The sequence below is a fragment of the Lagenorhynchus albirostris genome, chromosome 10 (genome assembly GCF_949774975.1).
Source record: "Lagenorhynchus albirostris chromosome 10, mLagAlb1.1, whole genome shotgun sequence".
Taxonomy (NCBI): domain Eukaryota; kingdom Metazoa; phylum Chordata; class Mammalia; order Artiodactyla; family Delphinidae; genus Lagenorhynchus; species Lagenorhynchus albirostris.
Window position 1 is genome coordinate 3,818,253 of NC_083104.1, and position 19,628 is coordinate 3,837,880.

Here is a 19,628-nt window from a genome sequence, read left to right on the forward strand (position 1 = left end):
CATTCACTCAGCTATTAACTCACCCTTTCCCTCCGCTATTCCCTCATCCATTAATACACCTATTCTTCAATCCACTAATGTACCCATTCCCTCATGCCACTAGTTCACCCATTCCCTCATCCACTAATACAGCCATTCCCTCCACATTAATTCACCCATTCCCTCAGCTGTTATGACTCATTCCGTCAGCCACTAATTCATCCATTCTGTCCACCATTAAGTCAGCCATTTTATCACCCATTATTTCACCCATTCTTTCAGCCACTAATACATCTCTTCCGGCAGCTATTCATTCATCCATCCCCTCATCCATTAGTTTACTGATTACCGTAGGAATTAGTTCACCCATTCCCTCAGGCAATAATTCACCCATTAACTCAACTATTAATTCACCTTATCCCTCAGCCCTTAATACACCCATTCCCTGAGCCATTGATACACCTATTCCTTCATCTATAATATACCCATTGTCTCATGCCATTAATACAACCATTCCCTCAACCACTAATACACCCATTTTCTAGGCCACTAATGCACCCATTCTTTCAACCATTAATTCACCCATTCCATCAGCCATTAATACACCAATTGTTTTATTCCTATACACCCATTCACTCAGCAGTTAGTTCACCCATATCCCCGCCATTAATTCAGCCAGTCCCTCAGCCATTATTTCATCCATTCTCAAAGCCTTTGATACACCAATTCCCTCAACCATTAATACACACATTCCCCCATCCACTAATTCACTCATTCACACCTCCATTAATTCACCCATTCCCTCAGCCATTTATTCAGTTTTCCCTCAGCCATTAAGTCAGCCAATCCTTCACCCACTAAATCACCCATTCCTCACCATTAATTCACCCATTCTCTCCAACATTAAGCCGGCCATATTCTCATCCAGTTTCACCCATTCTTGCAGCCACTAATACACCTCCTGCAGCCATTCATTCATTCATTCCCTCAGCCATTAATTCACTAGTTTACTTAGGAATTAGTTCACTTACTACCTCAGCCATTAGTTTATCCATTCTCTCAGCCATTAGTTTACCCATCCCCTCAACCATTAATTCACCTATTCCCTGAGCCTTTAATACACCCATTCCCTGAGCCATTAATACACCTATCCCCTTATCTATAATATACCCATTCCTTCATGCCATTAATACACCCATTCCTTCAGCCATTAATTCATCTATTCCCTCAGCCATTAATACACTCACTTCCTCTTGGCATTAATTAATGCATACCCTCAGGCCTAACACAAACTTTCCTTCAGCTATTAATTCATCCATCCGCTCAGCCACTAACCCACCATTTCCGTAAGTCATTAATTCACCCATTTTTTTCTGCCATAAGTTCAGTCATTCTCTAAGCCACTAATGAACCTAGTTCCTCCAAGCATTAATTCACCTATTACATCAGCCATTAGTTCACCCATTCCATAAGCTACATTCGCCCATTTCTTAAGAAATTAGTTCATCCATTCCCTCAAACAGTAATACACCCATTATTTAGGCAAATAATGCACCCATTCTCTCACCCATTAATTCAGCCAATCCCTGAGACATCCTCTCGGCCATTAATTCAACTATTTCTTCAGCCATTCCCCCCTTCTCTCAGCCACAAATACACCCACATCTTCGGCCATTAATGCACCCATTTTCTCAGGTATTAATTTACCCGCTGTGTCAGTCATTAATACAGCCAATCGCTCAGCCATTATTTCAGCCATTCCCATAGCCTTTGATACAGCAATTCCCTTAACCATTAATACACACACTTCTCCATCCATTAATTCACCCATCCCTAGCCATTAATTCATCCATTTCCTCAGCCATTAATTTACCCATTCCCTCTACCATTAATTCACCCATTCTTTCCGCCTTAGTTCACCCACACTGTAATCCACTAATCCACCCAGTCCTTCAGGCATTAATTCACACATTCCCTCTGCCATTAGTTCACTCATTCCCTCAACCACTAATACACCCATTTACTAGGCCTTCAATGCACCCATTCTCTCAGCACTAATTCAACCATTCTCTCGGCCATTAATTCAGCCATTCCCTTAGCCATTAATACACACATTTCTCCATTTCAATTTTTATTTTATTGTTTAAAAATTTTTTTTTGATGATGACCATTTTTAAGGTCTTTTTAAACTGCTACAATATTGCTTCTGTTTTATGTTTTGGTTTTTGGCCACGAGGCATGTGAGATCTTAGCTCCCCGACCAGGTTTCAAACCCGCACCCCCTGCATTGGAAGGCGAAGTCTTAAACACTGGACTGTCAGGCAAGTCCCTCTCCATTTCACTTAAATCATACACTCCGGCACCCATTCCCTCAGCCACTCATACACCCATAACCTAGGTCACTAATGCACCCATTCCTCCAGCCATTACTTCAGCTAGTCCCTCAGCCATTAATACAGCCATTCTCTCAGCCTTTGATACACCAATTCCCTCAGCTATTAATACTGTACACACATTCCCACGTCCATTAATTCACCCATTCCCGTATCCATTAATTCACCTTTTCTCTCAGCCATTAATTCAGGCATTCTCTCAGCCATTAATTCACCCATCTCTAAGGCATTAACTCACCTATTCCCTCAGCCACTAATATACTCATTCCTTTAGTCATTACTTCACACATTCCCTCAGCCATAATTCACCTATTCCGGCAACCATTAATACACCGATTCCCTAATGCCTAATACACCCATTCTTTTGGCAATTAGTCCACCCATGCCCTCATGCCATTAATACACCCGTTCCCGGTCTCATTTATAAACCCATTTGCTCAACCATTAGTTCACTGTTACCTCAATCATTAGTTCACAGGTCCCTGAGCCATTAGTTTATCCATTGCCTCATCCCTTAATATACCCATTCCTTCAGGCACTCAATCACACTTTCCTTTAGCCACTAATCCTCAGCCATTATTTAAGCCATTCCCTCAGCCTTTGATACACCAATTCCCTCAGGCACTAATACATACATTCCCACATCCATTAATTCACCCATTTCCTCAGCCATTAATTGAGACAATCCCTGAGACATTAATTCAGGCATTCTCTCCACCATTAATTCAGCCAATCCCTCAGCCATTAATTCACCCATACCCTGAGTCATTAACTCACTTATTCCTTCAGCCATGAATACACTCATTCCCTCAGTCATTACTTTACACATTCACTCAGCCATTAATTCACCTCTTCCCTCTGCCATTAATACACCAATTCCCTCATGCCTAAAAAACCCATTCTCTTAGCCATTAGTTCATCCATTCCCTCATGCCATTATGGAGCCACTGCCTTGACCATTATGTAACCCATTCCCTAAGCCATTAATTCATCTATTTCCTCATGCCATTCATTTACCCATTCCCTGAGCCATAATACACAGATTCCTGCAGCCTTTAATTCACCCATTCCGTCTCCATTAATTCACCACTCCCCTCAGCCATTAGCTCATCCATTCCTGAACTCATTAATATACCCAGTGCCTCAACCAATAATATACCCATTCCGGGCTTCCCTGGTGGCGCAGTGGTTAAGAATCCACCTGCCAATGCAGGGGACACAGGTTCGAGCCCTGGTCCGGGAAGATCCCACATGCCGCGGAGCAACTTAGCCCGTGCGCCACAACTACTGAGCCTGTGCTCTAGAGCCTGTATGCCACAACTACTGAAGCCCATGTGCCTAGAGCCCATGCTCCACAACAAGAGAAGCCACCGCAATGAGAAGCCCGCGCACCGCAACAAAGAGTATCTCCCGCTCACCTCAACTAGAGAAAGCCTGCGTGCAGCAACGAAGACCCAACGCAGCCAAAAATAAATAAATTAAATAAATTTAAAAATATATATATATATACCCATTCCATCATGCCATTAAAACACCTATTCCCTCAGCCTGTAGTTTACTCATTCCCTTAGCCCGGTAATCAACCATTCCCTCATGCCATTAATTCACCCTTTCCCTCAGCTCTAATCCAAAGATTCCCTCAGCCATTAATTCACCCATTCCCTCAGCCATTAATACACCCATTCCATCCTGCCATTTAAACACCTATTCTCTCCACCTTTAGTTCACCCCTTCCCTCAGCCTTCAATTCACCCATTCCCTCAGCCCTAATATAGATTCCCTCAGCCATTAATTCAGCCTTTCCCTAAGCCATTAACTCACCCATGCCTTCATGCCATTAATTCACCCATTCCTTCATGCCATTAATACACCCATTCCCTAAGCCATTAATTCACCCATTCCCTCTCCATTAATACACCACTCTTCTCAGCCATTATTTCATCCATTCCTTCAGCCATTAATACACCCATTGTCTCAGCCATTAATACACCCGTTGCCTCCTGCCATTAATTTACCCATTCCCTCAACCATTAATGCACCCATTTTATCTACCATTAGTTCAACCATTCCCTGATGCCATTAATACACCCTTTCCATCAGCCTAATTCATGTACTCTCTCAGCCACTAATACACACATTCCCTCAGCCACTCATACACCTATTCCTCCATCCATTAATACAGCTATTCCCTGTGCCATTAATTCACACATTACCTCAGCCATTAATTCACCCATTCTCTCAGCCATTAATTCAGCCATTCCCTCATGCCCTTACTCCACCCTTTCCCTCAGCCATTATATCATCCATTCCTTTTGCCACTAATACACCCATTCTTTCATGCCATTAATACACCTATTTCCTCAGCCATTAGTTCAAACATTCCATCAGTCATTAATTCACCCATTCCTCCCGCATTAACACATCCATTCCCCCATGCCAGGACTTCAGATAGCACCAACTGAGGCCATCTTCTGCTTCCAGAAATGTCTCCTTCCACTCAAACAGCTATTCTAAAAAGGACAGAAATGTGGAAGCAGCATTTAATAATAAAGATTTCACACACCACACAAAATAACAAGGATATGGTGGTGATGATAATATCGACGGTAAGAAAACCCCAGATTTCCAGTTTTTCTTAAAAAAATTTGAAAGCTGCCCACAAGTGATCCTCTTTCCCAAGGTAGGAGCTGGCAGCAGCTGCCCGTCTGAACAAGAGATTCTCTCCCCTTCCTTCTGTCTACCCAAACTGTATTGTTTTTCTTACCTTCAGCCCAATTCACTCACTCCTGTCAGCTGTCCAGCCTCAGATGTGTCTGAGTTTGCAGCCTCGGCTTACTCACAGCCACCCATGGAGCGGTACATCTCCCACCCCCACCCATTCACCATCCCATCCAATCATTTGCCCACAGTGGCTTTGCGCAGGGCTTGTTGGATCCAAGCTGCCATCAAACTCCAGCCAACCTCGCAAGGGCCCTTGGAGAAGCCCAGACCCGGGGGTAGGGAGGAATCTGCCATCCACCCCACTGCATCCTCATTCAAGGGGTCTCCACCAGCAGCCCCTGGGTGGCACCCACCACGCTCCCTCCTTGGCCGCAGGGAGCCCCGGACTGCCAGCTGGGCACTGTCTGGTCTGCGCGGGCAGGGTCGGGGGCTGGCGGTGGAGCGGTCAGGGCCCTCACCGGAGTTGTCCTCATCCTTGCGGATCTTCAGCTTCACCAGGTCCTCACACTGGCGCAGGATTTGTACAGCGTCCTCCATGGGGCAGTTGTCCAGGCGGATGTTGTCGATGGCCAGCAGCTTGTCACCCGGCTCAAGGGTGCCCGTCCTGCAGAAGCAGGGTGAGGACAGGAAGGAGCCTGGCACACGCAGGCCCCGAGCCCATCCTCGTGGGCCAGCCCCCCGCCCTGCCAGGGGCTCCCCTACCTGTGCGCCACGCTGCCTTTCTTGATGTCGGAGATGACCAGGGGCTCCCCTCGCTTCCTGCTGGCCGCTGGAGGGAAGGAGCCATGAAGCCCACCTTTGGTCACTTCAGCCTTGGGGGGCCCAGGAGCTGGGCGTAGACTTGGAGCCACGCGCCCTGCTCCCACAGCTCCCTGGCTGGCTGACTGTGGGCAAATCAGCTCCTCTCTCTGTGCCTCAATTTCCCCTCTGTAAAATGGGGATGAGGCCACAGAGTTCACGGGGACATCAGAGATTAACTAGACAAAGTGCGACAACACCTCCCACGCTCAGCCCATCTCCCAGCAAACGGAGCTCCCTGAGGGGCTGTGTCTAGCTGGTGTCTGTGTCCCCAGCACCTGGCACAGGGCCAGGTCCCAGAACTAGGTGACTTCAACAATTGAGTTCTTCCTTCCCCTGCTGCAGGGAATGCTGGCTGCCACAGCTCACAGCAGGATGCCGCTGGGGAATGGCTTTTGGCTGAGGGAGCAGCCTCACCCAATAAAATGCCTGCACCCAATGACTGGTTCACGTAGTGGTGCCAAGGCAAGGCTCCCAGCCTCGGCTCAGGACAACTCCCGTGGCCTCCCCAGCAAAGAGCTCCCCGTGGGATTGGCCGAGCCCTCTACTGGGACTACATCGCAGCACAGCTCCTCCCTTTGCCTGGTCCTGAGGCCTCCTCCGCCCACAGGTGTTGACCCTGAGAGCCCTCCTCAATAAGGTCCCTGCAGGTAATTCCTAGCGTGAAAAGCTGTTTCCCAGGGAGCACGATCTAAGACAATGGGTGGCTGAGTTTTCCTGCAGAAAGAATCCATTTGGGCTAATGGGTTTTTCCATGAGTGACCAGGTGTAAGGCGGTCCTTCTAGCCCATGCAGCACCTTTGCAAATGAGACAAAGGTGCCCTTTCTAATTAGTCTGTTGAGAAAATGTTAGAAAACTGTAAGTGTGCCTTGAATGGGCACCTTGTGTCCTGTACAACCTGGGCAACTGCACCTGGTTGCCCTGCCCAGTGGTTCCTGGGCTGGAAGAAGCTTCTCCCCCTCGATTGCTTAAACTCCCACCACCACTGACTGCAGGGTCCAGGGCAGGAAGGAGCTGCGGCAGCAGCCCTTCTGGACAGTTACCCCTCCGGGACATGACGAGGAGATGGCAGGAGATGAAATCAGAGGACTTCGGCTTTTCTTGAGTGAGATGCAGGCTGGGGAGGGCTCTGACTGTTCCCATGCTTATGTATTCTACCTTTCTCTTTCCATTCTGCAGTCCCTCACTTTCATTCCTTTGACAAACATGAATTAAGCACCTACTGTGTTCTAGGCCTTTTCTGGGCCCTGGGAACACAGAGGCAAACAGAAAACTAAACCTGGCCTGTATGTCTGGCGCCTTACAAACCACTTCACTACCCCCGGAGACTAAAAAGGCCAGGAGATTCCCATTGTGCAGAATGGGAAACCGAGGCCTTGAGAAGCCTTGCCTAAGGACACACAACCGGGCACTGCGGTGGAGGGAAGCCACGTCAGACAGCCCTCCCTCCCACCCAGAGCCTTCCCGCCCAGCCAGGGGGTGGGCGTTTTCTCGGGGCAGGCGGAGAGCGTGTGGGGAGCGGACTCACAGCTGATGGTGATGCCCAGCTCCACGCCACGCCTCTTGGGCAGCTTCACGTGGAAGGTGCCGCTGCTCGGGATGACGGACTCTGGGTGCAAACAGACACACACCCACGTGAGACTCAAGGGAAGGGCCTCAGGGAGTCCCTGCCCCACATCCATTCTGGTCCAGTGGGGAGGGACCCCAAACAACCCCATCCTGCTTCTTGCACCCACAGATGAGGAAACTGAGACATGGTGCACTGACTTGTCAGAGACAAGCACCCATCAGGTCAGAGCAGAGTCAGGGCTAGAACCCAAACCTTACGGCTGCCGCCTCTCCGGGGGCCCCATGGCCCAGCCCAGTCCGTTCGGATCCAGCAATGACTTACTGGACGCCTCTCATGGGCCGGGCCTCAACTGGTGCTTTCACACGCTTTATCTCGTCTAGTCTGAACAACACCCCTTGTGATAGAGGATTCCATTCCCTATTTTACACTGGGGGGAACTAAGGGTGGGGGAGGAAGGGTCCTGTCCAAAGTCACACAGTGTCCAAATCACAGAACCAGAATTCTAACCGAGTTGTTTGGGGTTCTTTGCGTAAACCCTCATCCCACCCCACCCCCCAGCTCCTGTTCCACTGCAAAAAGCCTCATCAACCCTCACACTGGCATGTGCAATTCCTTCCACCCCGGCGAGTGCCTTTCTCCCACCATTAGTGCTGGGGACACACTGCAAATGCGGGGAGAAGGATCAGGGCAGGGCGGGAGGTTGGGGGGAGCAGGGTAGTGAGAGGAGGGAGCACAGGGTCCCGAAGGAGAGCAGGAAGCTCGGGGCACCCACTCACCGGCAACGTCAAACTCCACCTCCAGCACGACCTTGTGGGCCAGCGCCGCGTCCCGCAGCAGCTGGTTGGCTTCCTCCATCGTCCCGTCCTCGGTGGCAACGCCATTGATGGCCAGGATGCGGTCCCCTACCTGCAGCAGCCCACACCTGAACCGGACAGCCCGGCAGAGAGAAGAGGCCCCGTTGGGAGACAGGAACATTGCGCAGGAGCAGGGCCAGGCCCAAACCTGGGCCCCGCCTCCCGGGCGGGGGTGGAAAGCTCAGCTCCACCCTGTGCCAGCTGTAGATCCTCAGGCAATTTACCACAGGACTTTAGCAATTGACCACTGGCTAAAGTGTGACCTTGCTGGGCCTCAGTTTCTCTGTCTGTCCAATGCGGATGATGCCATGCCTTAGGAGATGTATATAGAGGACTCTGACTTCAGTCACACAGGGGTTCACGTCCTGGGTCACTCGAGTTGTGTGACCCTAGGCAGGTGAAATCAGCTTCTCTGAGCCTCAGATTCCTCATCTACAAAATGGGGCTGGTAACGGCGTTGACGTGATAGTTGATGAGATACAACTGTGCAGCCAGGCTTGGTGTATGACTTGGTTTCCCTGGCTGCCCGTAAGCCCCCCACCCCTGAATTGGAGAGTGGTAGGCCCAGTGGGTTGGGGGCAGTAGGCTCACCTCTCCGCCGGGCTGTCAGGCTCAATAAAACGCACGAGGGGTGGGGAGGACAGGGTCTCGGTGGCGAAGATGCCTCCCTGCAGCTGGAGACCGAAGCCGCTGAGGGGGTCTCCGCAGAGCACGACCTCGGTGGTCTCTGTGTGCACAATCTGGCCGCCTGGCCCCACGGTGCTGGAGGCCAGCGACACTGCGGGGCAGGCAGGCACGGCGCTCAAGGCACAGCCCCAGGGACGCCTTCCTGCCAAAGCCCATCCTCCCTCGGCCCAGACACCTGAAGTCAGAGAGGTGAGTGAGCGGGAGGCCTGACTGGCCCGGGGTGGGGCGGGGCAAAGTCGAGGCCCATTCTAAGCCCTGGTTTCCTCACCTGAGCAATGAGATCACGAGTCCCACCTGGCAGAGCTGTGGCAAGGATTAAGGAAGACAGCTCTCGGGACTGCCGTGTTGTAAAACAGAGGCTCTGAGGGTCGGTGATACTATGTCATGTCATGTTGTGTGATGTTATATTTCAATTTGTTTTATTATTATATCATATACCAAATATCACATTATATTACTGTTAGATACGATAGTATATATTATGCCATTTTTGGTAACAGCTTTATTGAGATACAATTTGGCTACCACAGTATACACCCACAGAGTGTACAATTCAACACTCTGTTTTTAGTATATTGAATACTTAGTACGTTCAAGTTGTACAGCCATCCTCTCACTCAATTTTGGGACATTTTCAATCCCTTAAAGAAACCCTGTTGCCTTTAGTTAATCACCCAAATCCTCCCATCTCTTCCAGCCCTAAGCAACCCCTAATCTACTTTCAATGTCTTTAGAGTTGCCTATTCAGGACATTTCATATCAATGGAATCATACTATACACGGTCTTTTGTGTCTGGTTTCTTTCAATTAGCATAATGTTTTCAGGATTCATCCATGCAGCACATATCAAAACTCCCTTCCTTCTTGAAGCTGGCTAATATCTAACTGTATGATGATAGCACATTTTTAAAATCCATCCATTGATGGACATCTGGGTTGTTTCCACCTTTTGGGTATTATGAATAACACTGTATAAACATGTGTAAATATGTTTTGGGGTGAACATGACATATGTTTTCATTTTTCTTGGGCATTTACTTAAGAGTGGAATTTCTGGGTCATATGATAACTCTGTTTAACTATTTGATATGTTATTTAATATATTTTATTTTATATTCCATATATAAAATACATTTGTATTATTAATATGGATAAGGATATCGATAAGGATATCAATTATTAAATAAAACTTATTATATTTCTTTCTATTAATTATACTGTTGTGTCTTTATATATTATTTTCTTATATATTATATATACATTACAATACATGTAACACTTTATTGTTGGGTATATTGTGTTATTATATTTATATTCACTATTTTTTTCACTATTGATTTTTTCATTATTTCATTAGTTTTTCACCTCAATGATAAGATTGTACCTGGAACATTGGAGGTGTTCAAAAAATTTTATTTAACTAATTAATTGTTATCATCAAGGAAGGAGACAGGTAAGGGGTCCCAAGAGTTCCCAGGCTCCATAAGCTCCTGCCTGTGAACGACACTTCTGAATCTTTTCACCTACACACCCCCTGCTTCAGTGGGTGACAAAGGTGCTGGTAAAGGGGTATTGTATCTCTCATCTGACTCTGAATTCTGTTTCCCTTTCCACCTTGGCTGCCAGGAAGCTCATATCCATATTTCGCTCCTTTCAGGTGCCAGATGACTTATATTTCTCTTTTCCCTCACCTGGTTCAATCCTAAATGGCCCAGTCTGACCTTCCGTTCTTTCTGGAGGCCTCCCCAACTCACATGGAAGGAGGCTGGGAACACTTTCAACATCAACAAAGGAAAGATTCTTCCCAGGAAAGATTTCAAAATTCTGGGCATTCTTGTGACTTTTGCTACTTCCACATGTTTCCTGCATTATCATTCATCACTATTTGTCTTTACATTTATTCATCTTTAAAAATACTTAAATACAGGCTTCGCTGGTGGCGCAGTGGTTGAGAGTCTGCCTGCCGATGCAGGGGACACGGGTTTGTGCCCCGGTCCGGGAAGATCCCACATGCCGCGGAGCGGCTGGGCCTGTGAGCCATGGCTGCTGAGCCTGCGCGTCCGGAGCCTGTGCTCCGCAACGGGAGAGGCCGCAACAGTGAGAGGCCCGCGTACCACACAAAAAAAGAAAAAAAAAAAAAAAAAACCTTAAATACCTTCATTTCAAAAGGAACTATATATAGTGATCATAAATAAAGAGAAATGTTTATAAGCAAAAGTTAAGTAGAAATATATATCTAATAAAACTAAAAATTACTATATTCTGGATGGCTAGTTTCAGGCCTGTGTGTCTCTGTCTTAGGGAAAATTAACGAATGTCAGAGAGGTGGTAAAGACAAAGTAACACCACACCCTGGAATGGATCAGAGGGCTGAAGGAGAGAAAAATGAAATGGAGTTACTGTGAGACCTTCGTGCAAATCTGAAAAGGCATCCTTTCCTCAAGACACTTTGCCACCACCTGCTGGGAATTTTTCATAATAAAAATACAAGACAAAGTGTACAAAGTAACTGTCACCCCTCAGGTGTGCCCTTGTGCAGTGCACAACCTGCCCAACCATCCGCAGCAGCCTGGTGTACCACGCATGCTATTTAATGCCCCCCACCCACCCCCAGCCCTGCCCCAAATACCCCATACCCTTTGGCAAATCTCTCTCTCAGGCACAGAGGCAGCCCAGAGGGGAGGGAAGAGACCATGGCTTACATGAGCTCTTGTGTTCTCTTCTTCGCTGCCTCCTCCGTCCCGTTGTGGTCCGGGGGCTCATGGGCTGGGATCCACGAGGAAGGGTGCTGGGATTGGTGCAGGGAAAGGCGTGGTTCATGGTCGGTGAGGAAAAGGGAGATGAGGACAAGGCTGGGGGAGATGAGAGCACAGAACAATGAGCCCCAGCAGAGCCCTTCACCCTGCCTCAGGGAGACACAGGGATGCCTTCCCCCCTCCACCGTGCTCGCTGTGTGACCTCTGCGAGCCAGTCTCTCCCACTCTGGGCCTCAAAGCTTGCAGGGTTTTCACAGACCTGTTGAAACCCAGCTTCCAGACAGGGGCCCATCTCGTCACTAATGTGTGAGGTGATGCTGTGAGGACCCCTGACTTCTCTGAGTCTTGGCGTCCTTCCCTATAAAGCAGGCTCCAGCCCCTCCCTAGGAATAGGGGAGAGTGACAGCGGGGAGGGCACTTTACATCGGCTCTGGTCCTGGCTGGCAGGGGTGGCCCAGGTGGGTGTCCTGCAGTGGCCAGGCCGGGGGCTGTGGCAGGAGGGCATGCAGGGGTCCCAGCGATGTGGCTGCTCGCTCCTCTGCACCTTCACTGTGGCGGAGAAAGAGGAGAGACAGACGTTGGGGGCTGAGCAGGTCTGGATCACCACACCCATGAAGGATGAGCTCCTGCCCGCACAATGAGGGGAGGAGAGCAGGAAGAGAAGATGCAGAGTTTCCCAAGCCAAGCCAGGCATTCGAGATTTTGCCCGCACGTCCTGGATGCCCACCGTGTGCCGGGCACTGTGCTCGGGGCTCAGCCCGAGAGGCAGGGACAGGAGAGGGAAAGCTGGCTCAGATCAAGGCCCACAGCTGGGAGGTGCTGGAGGAGCAGGATGTGAACCAGGCTGACTGGCTTTGGAGCTCAAGGACTGACCGGTCAGCTCCAAGGAGTGCAGTTTGCCGACGACGACCAGCTGCAGCACCTTCGGAGTCTGCCGCAGTGCTGCAGCCTGGGCCGGGGGCTGGGCACGCAGGGCACCAGGGCCTGGCATTTCTGCCCCGCGCTGGGCTCTCGGGGGCCACCTGCGTCCCTGTTGGGTTGGCCCAGGCCTGCCCGGACCTGCATCGCAGTCTGAGGCTGTTCCCGCTTCCTCCCCTCCACCTTCCACAGGCATCAACCCCAGCGAACTCTTTACTCCAGCTAAGCATCTGCTTCCCAGGGGACCCCGCAGACCCTCTACCAGATCCTGCCCCCCTCACATCCCCAGCATCCCCCTCCTACCCACTGCCCCAGGCCCTGTACTGGTTCTTCCTTCTGCTGCAGGACTTGTGGGGGGATGTCCAGCCTGGTGCAACATGTTCTTGGAGGGATGGGTGAGGTCTCCCGGTGATCTCAGCCCACTGACTCTGCCTCCCTGTTTGGTGACTCCAACCCCACCCGGGGGCTGGGCCACCTCTGGGGCTAGCAGCCGGGTCCAATCCTGGCTCCATCACTGACCAGCTGTGGGACTGGGATAAGTCACTTAGCCCCCCTGTGCCTCATTGTCACATCTGTAAAATGGGACAAATCCCTAGGGAAGCTGGGAGGATGAGAATGAGTTAGCACGTATGATGTGCTTACAGCAGTGCTGGGTGCTTAGCAGAGGCTTATTCAGTGAGAGCCAGGGGCACTGTCAGCAGCTGTGTGCTCTTGGAAGGACCTGCCCTTCTGGGCGCCTCAGCACCTCTGTACCAACCTTGTAGACTTGTCATGTGGGTGAACCCACATGACCCGTGGGAAGCCCAGGCACCACAGCAGGGGGTAGGGGAACAGAGGACGGGACTTCAAGCCCCAAAGCCTCCTCCATCAGCCCCTGCTGTGGCTTGTCGGGGTCCTTACCGACCCTGGCAGAGACCAGAGATGCCGGTCCTCACACATCTGATCTGCAGAATTTTTCTCTTCTGGAAGATTGGGGTTGCAAAGGGTGGGGCAGGCAGACTCCATCCTCGCCCCCCTCCCCCACTGTGCCCCAAGGGCTGGAATTCACAGCCTGACCCCCTTGACCAAGCCTGTGCACTCAGGGTCTTGACGCCTACTTACAGATGAGGCAGCTGAGGCTCAGAGAGGCAAAGCACCTGTCCAGCTGTTAGGGACGAAGCTGGGATGTGAACTCGAAACCCAAGGGTTAGGCTGCTGGAAGCACTTGCCTGCCCTGAGCAGGAGGCTGCCTTCCTCTGACCACCCTCCAGCCTGCCCCAGGCCCCCGCTCTGCCCTCTGGGACCCCAGACCATCTGCTCCCTCTGCTCTTAGAACTGCCCAGCGCCTAGGTCCCTGGTCCAAGCTGGGAGCCCCGACCCCTCACAGGGGTGGCTCTAGGCCCTCCGTGACTGCTTGGCTGCCTCCTCTGGACCTGCCGAGGGCCCTGAGCTGAGTCCAGGGTCCAAACTCTGAGTAGCACAGGGCACAGAAGACTGTCCCCTCCCTTGTTCTAGCCCTTATACTTCTATTAATATAACCAGTGATGGAACTAGCTTTTGGGCCAACCATGCCAGCAAGCTGTCAAATCAAACACCCAAGTTGTTTATCCGCCCCACCTCCCCACCCTTAGCTGCTGCACTTGACAGTTCGAGCTTCCCTGTGGGAATGGACATTTGCTCCAGTAAATTTTAGCCTGCCCAAGGCTTTGGTCCATTAGCCTTCAGGTTTGAGCTCTGAGGTCTGCCAAGGGGACCCACCTGCCTCTGAGGGCTTCAGGGGCCGCCGACTCTGGGGCGCAGGTAGGATCTCCAGCCGCACTTTCTCCGACACGCTAGCCAGGAGCTTGGTGGCTTCAAGCAGCGAGCAGTGTTCAGTGCTGGTGCCATCGATGGACAGGATGCGGTCTCCGGCATGCAGGGCCCCACTCCTGGCCAGGTCAGGGAGCAAAGGGGGAGGCTGGTCCAGCCGGACAGAGCTCTGGGCAGCTCTCCCCCTGCAGCCCCCACGCCGTGGCAGCTCTCAGTGGGTGCCCACCTGTCCACCACACTGGCCGGCTTGATGCGGTCGATGGTGATGACTGGATTGTTCCGGTGGGAGCCGGTGGTGAGCGAGATCCCCAAGGTGGACCCTGGTGTCTTGGTTATTTCCACTATCAAGGGCCCTGAAGCGTTGGCCACTGTGTCTGGTAAGTGGAAGGAAAGAAGAGTTTGAGATGCAAATATTGAGCACCTTTCTCCATCTCGACTTAACCCTCACTGCCAGGGAGGGATCACTGCACCCACTTTACAGACAAGAAAACTGAGGTGCGTGGAGGCAAAGACCTCGTCCAAGGTCACACAGCCACTCAGAAGCAGATGAGGGGTAGGAATTCAGGTCTCAGGGGCTCTGAGCCCAGGCCTTTGCTGGACAATACTAATTTGCTCGCATATATTCGAGAGCCGACTGAATACACGGAACTGTGGGTTTCACTACGAGCATTCCCCCTTTCAGAAAACGGCATCCCATTCACCCACCCAGTGGCTGGAAAACAAAACCCTGCTCCTCCTACTCTCACCCCCACCCCCATGTCCAAACATCAGCAAACCAGGCCAGTGGACCTTCATTGTACTTCCCGAATCTGACCCCGTCTATCCCCCAGCTCAGCCCCTGGCCCAGCCACCATCACCTTTCTCTCACCTGGACAGCTGCAGATTAGAGGGCATCACGCAGCCTTCCCATCTCTCTCCCTGATTTTTTTACACACTTATCATCATCTGACACACTCTATATGTGATTTATTCCATCTATTGTCCGTCTCTCTCCACCAGAATATCCCATGCGAATGGAGACCTCATCTGTGTTGTTCTCAGGTGGATCCCCAGTGCAACAAACAACACCTGGCAGAGTATTACTACCCAGAGAGGCTCAGAGAGGCTGTGACTGGGCCAAGGTCACACAGCCTTTGCAGTGGTGAGGATCTATACCTGCTACCCCCTTCCCTCTATCCCTGGGCCTCTTCCTGCTCCAACCCTAGCCCTTAGGCCCCCAACTCACCTGGAATGGCCACATCATACTCCACCTGGAAGAGTGCCTCGTGGCTGCACTGCCGCAGCGTGGCCAGAGCAGTGGCGTGGCTGGCCCCATGCAGCAGTATCCCGTCAACGCTGAGTAGCCTGTCCCCCACCTTCAAGGAGCCCTCCCTGTGGGGAAGGGCCCGGTCAGTCAGCCTCACCCAGTGCGAGCCAGAGAACAGAGGGAGGGCAGGGTGCGGGAGAAGGAGAAAGGGACAGAGCGGATGAGGGAAGGAATGCACATGTGGGTGAAAGAACCAGGGAGGTTATGTGGAAGCAGCTGAATAACTGAAGCGGGCACTGAAGACGGGGGTCGGGTCAGCTCCGACCCCTCCCAGAGGCGCTTAATAAATTCAGTCCCAGCTCAGCCCTCCAGCGTCTGAGCTGGAGATGCCCTTCGAGGTCACCACCAGGGCCCCGACAGGGTCCCAGCCCTGCCGGGCCACTCAGCATCAGGGGCGGGCAGTCTGGAGGCTTCGAGCTGCCAGCACAGCGGTCCCTGCCCAGGTCCCCACCCTGGTTCTCAGCAGTGATTCTGGGCTGGTGAGAAACATGCCTGGGAAGGAATTCCACTGGGCCCCAGGGGAGGGGCATGAGGTGTTCACCTTGGTTTGGGTCACATCCCAGCTCTGGAATGCCTGCCCAAACAGGTGGCCAAAGCTATTCTGGGAGGTTCTATGAATAACTCATCACAGACCCGTCCCAAGGTCAGGTTTAGATTTCTGACAAGGCCTTTCCAGGCGTTTCTTAAAATGGCCAGGAATCTCCCGCTGGGAGGTCATGGGGTCAGGAGTTGGAAGCTGGGTGTGTTCCTACTCCACACTCTCTCCTCCTGGTGCTTCTGAGCTTCTGAGCGGGGCTCAGGCAGGGCCAGGCTGGCAGCGCAGCCAGGACTGGGGAAGCTGCACCACAGAGAACCACAGTGACGCTGGTCACCATGCCCCACACTTCCTTCACAGCAGCTCTTAGGGGCTGCACTATTGGACCCACTCCACAGACAGGAAAATGAAGGCCAGGGAAGGGGTAATATGACACTAAAGCTCACTCTCCATCCCCATCCCGCCCCCGCCCCGCCCCGCCCCCCCCCCCCACCGCCTCGAGATAGCAGGACCTTGGGGAAGAAAGGTTGGGGGAAGCTCTCATTCGGGGTTTAGTGCTGGCTCCACCAATAATCTGCTGAGCGACTCTGGGCAGGGGTGTCCCCTGTCTGGACCTCAGTTTGCTCATCTGGAGAATGTGTATGATGTCCCTTCTGCCTTCTTCCTAGGGGAGCTGGGGGAGGGCAGTGCAGGGTGAGGCTGTAAGCTGCATCCCGGCTAAGGCTCACCTGTCGGCAGGGCCGCCGGGCCGCACGTAGGTCAGGACGAGCGGCCGGGACTTGTGCCCGTCTTCATGAGCACCTCCTGGACAGAATTCGACAGTCATCTATCCACTCCCTCCCTGGCGCCCGGAGGCCCCAACCCAGACCTTAAGCAGGCTTCCTTAATTAAATCTGCTTGAGGACTCTGTGCTTGCTTTTCATAGTCCCTCCTATGAGATATCAACTGCAAATCCCACCCAGAGTTCGGACAAAAAGTAGGGAATAGGACCAAAGTCCTCTCTCTATTAAACAGCTTGCTTCCTTTCCTGTGACCTCATCCTATTTCCCTTTTTCCCCTCGTTGCTAGGCAGCTCCAAACTTCATTTTCTGTTACAACTTTTCCCTCTCACTCCCCCCAGTCATTTGTTGCTTGGCCAATTTTTCCATTTAATACTTGATTTTAATGGTTGCTTGGCCACTTTGTTGCTTGGCCAATTTTTCCGTTTAATACTTGATTTTAATGGTTCTTAAAAGTCAGAAGGAAGATTATACATGTATGTAATTCATTAGAGCAAAATAGAACATACATAGAATTGGCATTAGCCTTCCCGTCCCTTGACCCCAAATGTGACTCTTACACTGACCTCTGAGGACAAAGCCAAAGCTATTGCCCTCCTTGTAGAGGGAGACATCCACTGTCTTTGAAACGATCCCTGGGTTGTTCTCAGGGGCTGGGGAGAAATGGAGGACTCCTTGAGTCCTTCAGTTGCATCACCAAGCTGGCAGATGTCCCCAAAGCTCATTCCAGGAGAGTTGGGTTACCAGTCAAAGACATTACAGGAAGGGTAAATTCCCCTTGCTCCATTTTACAGGTAGGACAAGTGAAGCTTAGAGGCACACTCTTCCCTAAAACCCACTCAGTCCACCACTTAGAGAGGGGAAAGGGCCAGCCCATGCTCCCACAGAGATAACAGTAGAACTCAGGCTTGAGTCCATGGCTCACAGTCTTAGGCCAGAGCTGAATTCCAGACAGTTACTCAAATTTCAAGACTTCAGACCAATTTTGAAAACTCAGAGCTAAGCTAAACCCTAGGCCACTGTACTCAGTGCAGCATGGGAGGGCGGGGAACAATTTATTCAGTGACATTCCTAAAACCTTCCCTCCTAAAGGAGAAGCATCTGGAAACTAAATATGCAGGATGACAAGGGGTTATAAGCAGGTCCCTACCACCTCCTGGTGACAGCGTACTGCAGCTGTAGGCAAGGCCCCAGGTGCAGCATGGGTGTCTGTGGCCAGTCCCCAGGACCAGTCTACCCCAGCTGGCATGATGCCCACCCACCACCCAGGTGCTGGCAAGGAGGCAGCTTTGTCCACCCATGACCAAGGCAGTGGAGAAAGTTCCCGGTCCAAGGGCACCCACCGGGCGGGGGCAGCTCATACTCCACCTCCAGCACCACACGCTCTCCCACATTCTTGAGCAGAGTGATGATCTCATCGTGGCGGAGCCTGGTCAAGTGGATCCCGTTTACTGACCGAATGTAGTCGCCCACATTCAGCAGGTCACTCCTGGGAGAAAGGAGGCCAGAGCACACGCGTGGTGACAGGTGCTGGCATTTCATGTCCCCCCTCCCACTGAATCCTTATGGTCTCTGGATCCCCATTTTACAGATGGGCAAGCTGAGGCTCAGAGAGGTCAGACATATCCAGGGTCAGACAGCGAGTGAGTTAGGAGAGTGGGGATTCTAACCTAGACCTGCCCGACACCCAGGCCAGCTTTTCCCCTGATGCTGGTCTGCCCGCTTTCCCTCCTGCTGAGGTGTCACCCTCATAGTCATAGCTCTAACCGGCCCCAGACAGCCCACAGAGTGGCCAGATCATCACCCCCTTTGCTATTCCTTAATGCTCTTCCTGGGCCCAGAGGGGCAGTGATAGAGAGGCTAACTCCTAGGTTTCATGGAACTCATGGTCCAAGGGACCCCAGAGGTAAAATAATAGGTGCAGGCAGTGTGTGCAGAAGTGGCACACAGGGCTGTGCCAGCAGATCGCCTGCCTCAGCCTGGGGTGCTGGGGGCTTCCCAGAGGCAGTGTGGGGGGATGAACAGGATGCAAAGGCCTGGAGGGCCCAAGAGCGGCGAGCACGGGATGCTGTGGCCGAGCTGAGTCAGCTCTGGTGCAAAGGGAAAGCAGCAGCCGGGGCCTAGAATCCCAGCCTCCACTGGGGGCCTTCCCTCCACAGACACCAAGCTCTTAGGTGCTCCAGGAAACAGCTGTCTGATTGCTCTGCGGAAAGCCCTAGTACCCTCCTCCACTGCCGCCTGGCCCCCTTCCTGCTGCCCCCACTGAGCCCACTTCTCACCTGGCTGCGAGCCCCCCAGGCCTCAGGTTGGAGACCCTGGGCTTCCCATCCTTGTCGGTGCCACCCGAGATGGTCAGGCCCAGCGTGCTGCCTTCCTTCTTCGTCAGCTCCACCATGGTGACCCCTCGGAACTCCTCTGCTGACAGATAGGGGGTGAGTGGGCAGCGTGGGGCAATTCTAGGCCCCCAGCTCCAGGACAAGTGAGGCCAATACTTGGTAAGTCCCCTCAGTACCCTTGGCTGCATGACACTGGGTGAAATCCTC

The 19,628-nt window shown here is 51.9% G+C and overlaps 1 protein-coding gene across 6 annotated transcripts in view; it reads right to left on the minus strand.

The window, feature by feature from the left end:
• Positions 1-19,628, minus strand: part of GRIP2 (glutamate receptor interacting protein 2) — a 92,371-nt gene that overhangs the window by 48,410 nt on the left and 24,333 nt on the right. For 2 of the 6 annotated variants that reach the window (XM_060161066.1, XM_060161068.1), the window contains exons 3-16: positions 19,365-19,500; positions 18,429-18,574; positions 17,652-17,738; positions 17,035-17,110; positions 15,691-15,836; positions 14,692-14,839; positions 14,415-14,584; positions 12,183-12,308; positions 11,706-11,855; positions 8,908-9,094; positions 8,239-8,384; positions 7,421-7,501; positions 5,796-5,862; positions 5,552-5,697 (exon numbers count right to left, since the gene is read on the minus strand). In XM_060161066.1, coding sequence (XP_060017049.1) covers positions 5,552-5,697; positions 5,796-5,862; positions 7,421-7,501; positions 8,239-8,384; positions 8,908-9,094; positions 11,706-11,855; positions 12,183-12,308; positions 14,415-14,584; positions 14,692-14,839; positions 15,691-15,836; positions 17,035-17,110; positions 17,652-17,738; positions 18,429-18,574; positions 19,365-19,500 — 1,812 coding nt within the window. Of the gene's footprint in view, positions 1-5,551; positions 5,698-5,795; positions 5,863-7,420; positions 7,502-8,238; positions 8,385-8,907; positions 9,095-11,705; positions 11,856-12,182; positions 12,309-14,414; positions 14,585-14,691; positions 14,840-15,690; positions 15,837-17,034; positions 17,111-17,651; positions 17,739-18,428; positions 18,575-19,364; positions 19,504-19,628 lie in introns of all 6 variants that reach the window. The other 4 variants (XM_060161067.1, XM_060161071.1, XM_060161070.1 and 1 more) reach the window with 4 other exon arrangements.